This window comes from Diachasma alloeum, unplaced genomic scaffold, assembly GCF_001412515.2.
Source record: "Diachasma alloeum isolate Michigan unplaced genomic scaffold, Dall2.0 Dall_scaffold_00271, whole genome shotgun sequence".
Classification (NCBI taxonomy): Eukaryota; Metazoa; Arthropoda; class Insecta; order Hymenoptera; family Braconidae; genus Diachasma; species Diachasma alloeum.
Genome location: NW_021680410.1, coordinates 1,806,812 through 1,819,590, shown reverse-complemented (window position 1 = coordinate 1,819,590; position 12,779 = coordinate 1,806,812). Strand labels below are relative to the sequence as shown.

The 12,779-nt window shown below is 36.0% G+C and overlaps 1 protein-coding gene across 7 annotated transcripts in view; it reads right to left on the bottom strand.

The window, feature by feature from the left end:
* The window catches only part of LOC107037886 (kinesin-like protein KIF2A), a 56,613-nt gene that overhangs the window by 5,236 nt on the left and 38,598 nt on the right, over positions 1-12,779 (bottom strand). For 2 of the 7 annotated variants that reach the window (XM_015256693.2, XM_015256687.1), the window contains exons 4-10: positions 11,839-11,955; positions 10,679-10,709; positions 8,018-8,465; positions 6,371-7,194; positions 5,220-5,581; positions 4,094-4,268; positions 513-608 (exon numbers count right to left, since the gene is read on the bottom strand). In XM_015256693.2, coding sequence (XP_015112179.1) covers positions 513-608; positions 4,094-4,268; positions 5,220-5,581; positions 6,371-7,194; positions 8,018-8,465; positions 10,679-10,709; positions 11,839-11,955 — 2,053 coding nt within the window. Of the gene's footprint in view, positions 1-75; positions 364-512; positions 609-4,093; positions 4,269-5,219; positions 5,582-6,370; positions 7,195-8,017; positions 8,466-10,678; positions 10,710-11,838; positions 11,956-12,779 lie in introns of those variants that run through there. The other 5 variants (XM_015256690.1, XM_015256688.2, XM_015256689.2 and 2 more) reach the window with 5 other exon arrangements.

Below are 12,779 nucleotides of genomic sequence, written 5' to 3'. Positions count from 1 at the left end.
GTTGCGAGTGTATATTAGATCAAATAAATCCCTATTAGTAGAACGAATTTACAAGACAACTGTTAGAACTGCGAATTCAACGAAAAATAACATTTATTAATAGTAAATTCATTATGATACATTTTACGGAAGCTCAAGGTTTGTATTTACTCTTTAATATTTCATGTCATTCCAATGTAATCGACCTGCGAAGACGATTGTCTTCGATTCCACCAGGACCTTGTACTCCATGAGACACGAAAAAGAAAAAAGGTAATGAAGTGAGCTACGATTTATCCATGAATAGAACCGAAAGCAATTCTCTCATTCATTGCCAATAAATATTATTCCTGGAGGGAATCCCACAATGTGATATGATGAATGCTGTAATCAATGTGAAACAATTTGCCCAATTTGTGATTAGTACTTAATAAATTGAATAATTAAATGAATGTAGAAGCGATTACATGATTTTTTTTAAAATCTCCCTCACTAATGAGTGAACAGCTTCTGATCGTTATTTAATATCGTACCGTCTGAAAACTGTATTCTCTCAATAAGACGTCTAGTCAAGGAGAACCTCCTCGTCAGGTAGGGCGACTCAAACTTTGTTCTTTTCCGTCTCAAATCTGCAAGGTTTTCTGGCGTTACACTTTCCATTTTTTGTAATTATGTTTCATTAAGTTATTCTATCAAAAGAATAATCAAGTCTGGATGAAATTGGGTACAATTTAATGGAATATATGCATTCACATTAATGCTTAAGCATTAATTATCTTGAGGGTAACAGTGTGTGGGTGAAAGTGAGTCTAGACTTAATCAATAACAATAAATTTGCTTGAATTTAAATTGATTTGGATTCTGAAGAAAATTAATTGATTACTAATTATACATATTATACTCGTGCCATGCGTCAACACATGTGATCAACAGCTGAAATTTACTCTCTACATGATTCATTTGCATTCTGAATATCACTGTGTCATTCCAGATGCCCCCCATGAGCTAAATCATCAAATAAATTCATGAATTTAAAATTAAATCCTCTATATTCCCTAATAAATGCTCAAACTAAATTGAACTGATGTGTAAAAGAACGCTAAATGTAAAAAATTACGTAAAATTTAGTATTCCGAGGAATTTAATCGTCATCAGTACGGCGACTCAAACGTTGTTGGTCTCACTTTATGTTTTCCATCATTATATCGTATTGAATTATTCTATCAAAAGAATAATTAATTCTGGACGAAACCGGGTACAATTCAATGGAAAATATGCGTTTATACTAATGCTTAAGCATTAATTATCTTAAGGGTAAAGTACACAAGTGAAAGTGACTCTCGATTTAATCAATAACAATAAATTTGCTTGAATTTAAATTGATTTGGATTCTGAAGAAAATTAATTGATTACTAATTATACATATTATACTCGTGCCATGCGTCAACACATGTGATCAACAGCTGAAATTTACTCTCTACATGATTCATTTGCATTCTGAATATCACTGTGTCATTCCAGATGCCCCCCATGAGCTAAATCATCAAATAAATTCATGAATTTAAAATTAAATCCTCTATATTCCCTAATAAATGCTCAAACTAAATTGAACTGATGTGTAAAAGAACGCTAAATGTAAAAAATTACGTAAAATTTAGTATTCCGAGGAATTTAATCGTCATCAGTACGGCGACTCAAACGTTGTTGGTCTCACTTTATGTTTTCCATCATTATATCGTATTGAATTATTCTATCAAAAGAATAATTAATTCTGGACGAAACCGGGTACAATTCAATGGAAAATATGCGTTTATACTAATGCTTAAGCATTAATTATCTTAAGGGTAACAGTACACAAGTGAAAGTGACTCTCGATTTAATCAATAACAATAAATTTGATTGAATTTAAATTGATTTGGATTCTGAAGAAAATTAATTGATTACTAATTATACATATTATACTCGTGCCATGCGTCAACACATGTGATCAACAGCTGAAATTTACTCTCTACATGATTCATTTGCATTCTGAATATCACTGTGTCATTCCAGATGCCCCCCATGAGCTAAATCATCAAATAAATTCATGAATTTAAAATTAAATCCTCTATATTCCCTAATAAATGCTCAAACTCAATTGAACTGATGTGTAAAAGAATGCTAATTTACATAAAATTTAATATCCTGAGGAATTTAATCGTCAACAGTAGCGTGACTCGAACTTTGTTCTTTTCACTTTTCATTTTTGATAATTATATTTTCTCCTTAAATTATTCAATCGAAAGAATAATTAACATATGCATTTACACTAATGCTTAAGCATTAATTATCTTAAGGGTAACAGTACACAAGTGAAAGTGACTCTCGATTTAATCAATAACAATAAATTTGATTGAATTTAAATTGATTTGAATTCTGAAAAAAATTAATTGATAACTAATTATACATATTATACTCGTGCCATGTGTCAACACAATTGATCAATACTTGAAATTTACTCTCTACATGATTCATTTGCATTCTAAATATCACTGTGTGTCACTCCAGATGCCCCCCATGAGCTAAATCATCAAATAAATCCCCGAATCTAAAAATAAATCCTCCATAATCCCTAATAAATGCTCAATCCTCAATTAAACTGACTTTTAAAAGAACGCCAAGTGTAAAAATTCCCATAAAATTCAATATTCCAAGTATCTACTCATCATCACCATGCATATAAATAAAAATGGTGATATAGATCACTGGTAGAAATGCAAACATCATAACATTAACTAAAAATGCCACAAAAAAATCCCTAGCTCTTCGACAAAACGAGGGCTTCTCGTTATTATCGTTACCCCCGTGCTGATACCGAGGGACATTCAGTGGATTCAACTCATCATCATCATCACCATCATCATCATCATTATCATTAACAAACAAATCATTCGTCGTAAAAATATCGGAATTTTCCCCACTCATCCACCCAATATTACTCCCAATCTTTCCGAATCTCTGTCTGAGGGCATTGACTTTTCCATAATCACTCAGATTCACAAAGTCCTCAGCAGCCCCAGCGTCGTCCTCATTCTCACAGAAATTACGACTGTCATTCCCATTCTCCCACCAATCGTCTCCAATCTTCAGGTCATCATTCAGAGAATCCCCAGATTCACAGTTGGAATGACGATGAATCGTCCTCGTCGCATTTAAATGAAAGACTCTAGCCTCAGTCTCTGGATCTCGCCCATAGAAGAATCCAGGGTCCACAGGGCTCGGTGTCCTCGTCACTGAGCAAAATTGCGTTTTCCTCTCGACCGATGAAATATTCCTGGAGAATATCGAGCGTTTCGCCCGATCAAACTGCCCAGTCCAGCTGTATTTCGAGATCTTTTTCTTGGTGGTGAGTGACCAACGTCTTCTCGGGGTCGACGAGCTCTTCTTCAGGGCTGGGCGTGCAGCTGTTCTCTCCGCCTTCCTGGCTGGCACTGACACACAGTTCACTCGCTTTTTCTTCGACCTCGGGGTCGACCTCGTCATTTCCTTGACGGATATTTCACTAGAGCTGGAGCTCTCTGGGCTCTCAAATTTCCAGGGTGATCTTGTGATGGATAATGGGGTTATAACGCACTTTCTGCTGAGATCCTCGTCGCAATCGTTGGTGAGGGACGCATCTGGTGACTCGCCACCGCCTCCCCAATTGCCAATCAATTCCAAGAACGTATTTCTCGGGGGGTTAGAGCTCGCATCTGTCATGAGAACGCGAGTCACAATGTGATTGTCGTGATAATTCAGTTGTTTCTCTTGATCGTTTTCTCTTTCTCTCACTTTCTCTCTCGACAATTCGATATTATTTATCCGAGCTTAAGGGGAGGAGCTTTCTCATGGATTTACAAGCACTAATTTGGTCAATTGGTATTGACTCATTCGGTAACGAACGGTGGAAAACATTTTTGAAAAAAAATTTTTTTGTGGGTTATTACTCATTCTGATTGGTTTGGAGGATAAAAAATGTTAAAAGCAAACAAGCTTTCTGTACAATTCTAGTTCTAGTTCTAGTGCACTTGTACATCACAACTCGAGGTGAATACTGAAGGAACGTGCAGATTTGTGGAATTGTGAGAATTCTTACCTTCTTGATCGTAATCGACTTCGTGGGTTGCACTGAACACTCCGTGAGCGTCGTTCAGGAATCTTGTGGTATTGTCCATGACGAGTTTGTGCGTATCTAGGACTTCCTCCTCCATCAGTTGCAGGGCTGATACTGCCTCGTGGAACGTGTAGAGATCTTGGGAGAGTTCACCCTCCTGGAATGACAATAAAAAATTATTTTCTTTTATTAATTCAAAGAAAATGTTGACGGACTCCATCTCAGGTTCATTACCTTCTATATAATTGTTGATATTTTTTATTCTACATTATCGAAATGGTTTTATATTCAATGACTTGAGCATGCGTGAGTGGAAGTGAGATCCGATTTAATCAATGATGACGAATTTGATCGAATTTGATTTGATTTATACTCAAATAATAAGCAAATTCATTATTATTTGTACATATTATTTACCCTCGACCTGATTCATTCCAGATGTACCTCATTGCTAAATCATCAAATATATCCATGAATATAAAAATAAATTGGCCATAATGGCCAATAAATGCTCAATGACCAATTGAAATGACTTTAAAAAAATCCTTTTGGAATGTCAATAAAAAATTATTTTCTTCTATTAATTTAAAGAAACTGTTGATGGACTCAATTTCATGTTGATTACAATTCTTTTAATTGTTGATATTCTTGTTTTACTGTAAATTATCGAAATTGTCTTATATTCAATGACCTGAGCATGTGCGAGTGAAAGTAAGTCTTGATTTAATCAATAAACAATTAATTTGATTAAATTGAATTTAATTTATATTCTAAAAAATTTTATTATTATCTGCACATATTATTTACTCTTTACATTATTCATTTGCATTCTGAATATCATTGCGTGTCATTTCAGATGCATCCCATGAGCTAAATCATCAAATACATCCATGAATATAAAAATAAATTCTCCATAATGGGCAATAAATGCTCAATGATCAATTGAACTGACTTAAAAAAAATGTTAATTGCATAAACTGAGGTAAAATTTAATATTCTGAGATGGTGTTGCAGAAAAATTTCGAGAAACTGTTGATGGACTCCATTTAATGCCCATTTTATTCAATTGTTAATATTATTTTACTGTGAATTATGAAAATGGACTCACATTTAATGACCTGAGCTGCGCGAGATCGCTATCAGAAAGCACACTGTCATTCGCCTGCTCGTCAATCTTGAATAGTCGATCATCATCAGTGGGTGAGGCCTTCATTTCAGTTGGATCTGTGGCTGCGAGCTCCTTGACACGATCAGCGTATCTCAAGGTGTTGAGTGAATGCTCGCAGGAGCTCATTCCCGGACTGATCATGGCAATCATGCAAGTCCTTGATTTTTCACCGATGAAACTGTCCCTCAGTACTTGTGTGAGCTTACTAGCTCGGAAAGGTAAGTGGGTGCCTTTACGTCCCAATGCTCGGATACATTCCTTCAGGGCGAGGAGAGATTTGTTGATCTCTGCGCCCTCCATTCCTATTATCACCAAAATACGTTGTTGATTATTAAAAACACGTAGTTGAGGGGAGAAATGTCGTGGGAATTTTTTTACAGTTGAGGGAATTTACATTAAATTTTCTTTTCACTGTCACATATGAAAATTCTGTAGCTTCATAATTAAATTATTAGAATTTTGATTTCTACTTGTTCCAAATATTATTGCTGTGTTGAATTTCAATTTTGATTTACGTCTCATGTGAATTATTTATTTTTAGTAGAATTAAAAAGTATTATTTCTTTTCGTTTTTCCTTTTAATTATGTGGTATTTCAATCGCAGACAAAAAATTCATTAAATTAAGACCTCAATTAATCAATAATTTAAATTGTTTAAACATTCGGAGACATTATTCTTTTAGGCATCAGATCGATTTCTGGTAAAATTCTGAATATGAATACATTTGTTACGATTCCCAGCAAATAATTTTTATTTACAGAAAATGCTCGCAATTATTAAAAATTGTAATTTTTAAATTATTTCATCAATCTTTCTCCAAAAGTAAACTTTCCGTTTTTTTAAGATTTTTAAAATGATTTCAAACGGTTCAATATCGAAATTCTAATTCAGACCCGCAATATTTAAATAACAAAATCATTGTGAAATGTCCGGAAACTTGGGGTCAAATGAGGCTCAAATGAATGCTCTGATATTCGACTACAACAGTAGAAAATCATTTTACTGGAATAAAAATAGCCAAAGTACTTGGATATCCTTAAAAAAATGAAAATTAATTTTTTCTCAATATTCAAATCATAAATGATCTTACGAGTTTGTCTGTTGGCAGATGACGTATCAGCGCCCCTCTCATTGCCAGCCAAATCGATGAGCGAAAATTTCCCATGAATTTTATGCGTACCCGGTGTCCTCACAACAATCTGAAAAACTGCATGTGATCTCGATGAATTCGAGTTGGCACTAGTTTGCCCACTAGTCCTAGCGCTGTTCCCATGCTGAATGAGTTTCAGTACTTCATCACAAGTTTCCACGACCTTCTCAGTCAATCCCACAATCTGAACCTGCTGCTTACCATCCTCCAGCACTCTGAGCTTCTCTTTATCAGCAAGAAGATCGAATACTTTGCCGGAATAAATTTCGAAGAAGCTCGCTGATATTACCAGGTTGAGTCCCCTGTACTTCGGGGATTTGAGATACTTGAAGACGTCTTTGGCGACCATCGCGTAGATTCCCTTCTTGCAGTCCTGGGTTTTGCCGTTAAAGTCCCCTCCCATCGTGTGGGTTTTTCCACTTCCTGTCTGGCCATAAGCAAAACACGTCGCCATGCCGCCCTCGAAGATCGTCTGCACCAGGGGCTTCGCCGTGTACTTGTAGACAATTTCGTTTGTGCAGGTCTCATCGAATGCATAGTCAAATCTGAACAATTGGTTCTCCAGGTATTTTGTCAGATCCACTTTTGACTTTGGCTCGTGCACCACCATTTGATCCTTGCTTGGGACACTTATGACGTCCACTTCTTTGCGATTTGCTTCTTTACGATTCAGTGGCCTCTTACGAACACAGACGGTTATTTGGTGGTCCTCAACGGCGTCGGTTTCACGGAGTGGCCTGAAGTCTATGCTATTCTGGTATTCTCTGCGTATTTTTCATTGTGGTTAGTTTTTGGAGACAATTTTTCATGTTATTATCGTTATTCAAAAGAGAAAAAATCTTGTCTTCGTGTTATTGTTTAACGATTGTTGGATAACTGAGGAATTCTTTATGCATTAGTTGATTTGAAATTGAAAGAAAATGTTATCATTTGAATTCAAAACAAAAAAATCTTGGGATCATGTTATTGTTTCACAATCATCTGATCGCAGAGATTTTTTTGATGAATTATTTAATGGAAAACGCAAAAAAATGTTATAATTTTTATTCAAAACAAAAAATCTTGGGATAATGGCATTGTTTAATTATCATTAGATCTCTGACAATTTCTTTAAATAATTATTTTATGATTCCTGAGAATTTTTTAATGAATTATTTAATGTGAAATGCAAAAAAATGTTATCATTTTCATTTCAAAAGAAAAAAACTCTTGGAAAGATGTTATTGTTTCACGATCATGAGTTCCGTGAGACGTTCTTTATGCATTATTCGATTTAAAGTGAAGAAAAATATTACCATTTTTATTCAAAAGAAAAAAGGAATGTTATAAATTTTATTCAAAACAAAAAATTTTGGGATCCTGTTATTGTTTAACAATCGTCAGTTCCCTGAGAAGTTCTTCTTGCATTGGTTGATTTAAAATGAAAAAAGAATGTCATCATTTTTATTCAAAAGAAAAAAATTATAGGATCGCGTCATTGTTTAACGATCATTAGATCGAATTATTTCATGTAAAGTGGAAAAAATGTTATCATTTTTACTCAAAATAAAAAAACCTGTGGGTCGAATGTACTATGGATTCATTTACCTGATCATAGCCAGAAACTCCCAATTAGGATTGCCAGGATCTAGATTCATCAACGCCTCCTTCTCCTCCTTGAGTTCAGCCTGTCGTTGCCTCCTCTCCTCTCGATTTTTCTTCAGTCTCTCAACCTCCTTAACAACATTAGATCGTCTTCCCCTGCCGTTCTCCACTTGTGACTGATTGCTCTGCAACTGCTCCTGCTGCTGCTGCTGTTGTTGTTGCTTCTGCTGCAATTGCTGCTGTGTTTGGGGAGGCTGGATCTGTTTGGCTTTGTTGATGGACGAGGAGGTGACGTTGGAGAATGTCGGCGCCGTTGGTGTCGGGGGAATGTTCTCTAATTCACGACGACTCGTCAAGCCTGACACGGAGTCGTGACCATTCACTGAGGTGACAGGTGGCATTATGTTCGTTGGTCTTCCGGTCTGTCTGGCTATCTGACGATTGGAACCTGCTGTGGGATATTAAAATGTGATTATTGATAATTTTATCGTCTAAATAGAATTTTATGGGCAATACTAATTGTTATAACTGAAGTGGGAAAACGAGACGTGTTGATTTTACTTAAAGTGAGTTTTTCATGAATATCTCGAAAACTAGGAGAAATGGCGACATTTTCGTGAGGACCTTTTTTGTAGAGGAGATCAAGAGCTGCAAGAATGGTGGATACGAAAATTTCACTATCTCTCTTAGTTTCCGAGATATTCTCAGAAAACTAATTTCCCAAAAATGTGAAATTAAATTCCACTGTTTCAGAATAAGTTTTTTGTGAATATCTTTGAATCTATGGAGGGTAGCAACATCTTTATAAGAACTTTTTTTGTAATTCTAATGTTCCCCTATAGAAAGGTTCTTGACACAAATTTCGCCATCTCTTTTATTTTTCGAGAAATTCTCAAAAAACAATTTCCCAAAAGCGTGAAATTAAATTATTCTGTTTCACTGTTTCAGAATAAGTTTTTTGGAAATATCTCTGAACCTATGAACGATAGCAACATTTTTATAAGAACCTTTTTTCTAGTTCTAATGTTCCCCTATAAAAAAGTTTTTGACAAAAATTTCGCTATCTCTCTTACTTCCTGAGATATTCATAAAAAACTGATCTTGACGCTAAATTACGCTTGAATTAGCATCAACTACCTTTACACTTGGGTGATGGTGCCTCAATGGCAATGACCGCGGCTTTTTCGTCAACAATTTGATTCCTCCTTTTAAAAAAATGCGCCCACGGTATGAATTTCATTTCGGCTAATTAGATTTCAATATTCACAGTACTAAATTTAAAAAAAAAATTCGCTTCGACAATCGATATTGGATAATTCGGGGTGAAAAAATAGTGCAGAGGGTCTGAGTGCCTCGTGCCGGTGTGCACAGAACACTGTCTAACCCGTCGGGGTCCTTGCCCTTGTGCGTTAGCTATAGCCGAGACACAGGGTGTTGTATAGCGTATGAATATCGATAGTCACAGTATGTATACAACACGCGGAGGCCATTACACGTTAGTTGGCAGACTTTTGGGAACTGTAGCAGCCAATTCACCTTGTGACGGGATAATTACCATTACTACTGACACACATACGACTCCACTCCTGTTAGCGATTTTTTAATTTCGAAGTAACGAATTTCTGAGAATTTATTATTTCCAGGAATTTATTATTCCTGGGTTATTGTTCGGTCAACCTTAGAGGTTTTTAAGGCGTAAATTACATGGAAAGAGGGATGATGAGGCTATCCATTCACTTTTGAGGGAACTGTTTCTAAATTATAAAAATCCAAATCGACTTCTGGTGATAAAAATTTGGCACTTGAAATTAAGAGTCCAAAATTAAGGGTCACAAGGGTCTGATTAAGGGTTGTGAGGATCAGAATAAGGGTCACAAGGATCCGATTAAGGGTTACAGGGGTCAGATTAAGGGTCATAAATGTCGCGAGGATCCAATTAAGTGTTACGGGGGTCAGATTAAGGGTCATAAGGGCCGCCAGGGTCATAATAGGAGTCACGAGGGTCAGATTAAGGGTCATGAAGGTCAGTATAAGGGTCATGAGTCTGATTACGGGTTTCCAAGGGTCTGAATAAAGGTTTAAATAAAGGTCACAAGGGTCAGTTTAAGGGTCGTACGGGTTATTAAGGATTACAGGGATCAGATTAAGGGTTGCGAGGGTCAGATTAAGGGTTGCAAGGGTCAGATTAAGGGTCATGAAGGTCAGTATAAGGGTCACGAGTCAGATTACGGGTCACAAGGGTCTGAATAAGGGTCAAAAGGGTCAGATTAAGGATCATACGAGTCAGTAACGATTACAGCGGTCAGATTAAGGGCCATGAGGGTCGCGAGGGTCAAAATAAAAGTCATCAGAGTCAGATTCAGATCACAAGGGTCAGAATAAAGGTCCCAAGGGCCAGATTAACGGCCATACGGGTCAGATTAAGGGTCACCAGAGTCAGAATAAGGATTATAGGGGTCATGTTCGGGTTATATGTGCACAAATTAATAAATGCGGAGGCAATGAAAAAAATTCGGAAGTAACGAATTTACGGGAATGAAAACTAATTCGTTTGGGGAACACTTCGATTCAGCGAATTGCTTCATTAAGTGTCTTATTACTCACAACCCCTCGAGCATTCTCAATTAAACTAAAAATATATGAAAATAGAAACAAAAATTGTACCTTTAACTGGAATAGACGGCCTCGTAGAATGCTGAAAATAACCATTAAACGATTAATTCATGTCATGAACAGATAAGGACATGTGCCCAAGTGCATTGCAGCTACGAATAAAAAATAAAATAAAATCATTAGATTCTCTGGGTTTCGAAGCTGTGTCTGCGATGAAGCTCCATGAGCCCAGGTATTTTCATGTGTCATGTCGTTATTTACAATTTTTTATGGTGACTAGGCATTTGCAGATGATGCGTGAATCGTCATTAAACCTCTTCACAGTTGTGAATGCAGACAAGTGTCACGTAAAAGTGTGAATATTAAGCCCCACATGTATCATCACATGATTATTGAACCTTCCTGACGCCTAGTGTTGGTGAATAGCTGTGCGATTTCTACGATTAACGTGAAATTACTCGTGTGAAATGGTTTGGTGAAATAATTTTTTCCCCATTGATAAATTCCCGGAAATTTTTTCCCGTCAATTTTTCCTCAGCGAATTTTTCCGCTTCAATGTAGAATTTTCTCCAGAGTTATTTTTCCTCGTTGAAAAATTCCCAGAAATTCTTTCTCTGTGATTTTTTCTCGGTGAGTTTTTCCCTTTTAAGTTAATTTTTCTTATTAATTTTTTCCATGGGGGATTTTGCTTGGATGTTTTTTCAGAAAATACTAATTGAATTTCTTTTTCATCACACTGTTCGTCATTACATTTACATTTATTGAAATTTGACTCGCACAGCTAATTTCTTTTTGTTTAATATAAAAATTTGCGCCATTCATGTAAAATAGGCCGAAAAATTATCCTTAAAATATTTAAATATACTCTCAATTCTTTCAGAAACATAATTTTTCGAGTCATTTTACATGAATAGTACTATTTTTTATTAACAAAAAAAATTAATTTCAGAAAACTAATTCGTAATTGTTATTGCCCACATTTTTTCTAAGATTTAAAAAAAAAACCTCTGTGACTTGAAAATTGGAGGCCCTGGACTACTATTTTCCAGGGAAATTCCCCTTATTTTTTTTTTTCTTGAGGAGATGTGAACTTTTTTCGGGAAACACTTTCCGGGGGAAAAAATTTCCGGCGAATTTTCCACAGAAAAAAAAATCCTGCAACCAAATAACTTCGTGTGCGCGATTAACAATGAACGTCAAGTTACTCGTACAGATAATGTTGCCGATGTCAGGCCGTTTCTAGTGGTCTGTCCACCGTGACGCCCCAACGAGCCGTCCTCCTGGTTATCCAGATCGTCCGGATCTTCATCCTCCTCGCCGGACGAGTCCTGCTCCCCGTATCCATCGTGTTTTTGTATTATACAAGATTTTTAATATTCGCAATCGGTGTTTGTGGTGATGGAGAACACACGTAAAAGAATGGAATGAAAGAAAATAATGAGACATCGTTCGAGGATGAATGCAGAGTGTGAGAATTTGATTCACAAAATAAATTACCAAGATGAGGGTGGTTGGGAGGGGATTATTTGTTCAGCGTTAAAAGTTGGGGGCATGACAATGGTCACCAGATGCGTTGTTATCGGTCCGTCATTGACATTCGGTAGCAGCGTCCACATGAAGAGGAAAAGATATTTCACATTAGTTTCACCACTGAGTTTATCATCAAGATATACTTCAATTAATTTATCAATTAAGGCCCGGCTGTACCATCTTTCGAACGTTATCTCGATGTTTTTTTTCATCTTTCGTCGTCTGAAATTGTCAATTAAGTCCTGCATCACGCAGAAGTTTTGAAAAATTATGAATGAACAATCAAAAAAAAGTAGAAAAAATTCTTAATTTTTTCAAAGAGCATTTTTAATTTATATTCAGAATAAGTTGAATAACAAGAAATTGAAAAATGTATCTGATTTACGGTGACAAATGGCGGCCTGTCACCCAATGTCATGCAGGGGGAAGACTGATTTCGTAAATGTTTTCCCACACTGCACAGAGACATTTATTACGGAAAAGGCTCTTTGAAAAAAGTTGTAATATTTTGGAGAATTTTTTAATCACACTTTTATCACATAAAAATGGCAGATGACTACATACCACTGTTTTGAAAATTGAGATACCTAGCTGTCACTTCCCATGAGGAGTTAGTGTTTTG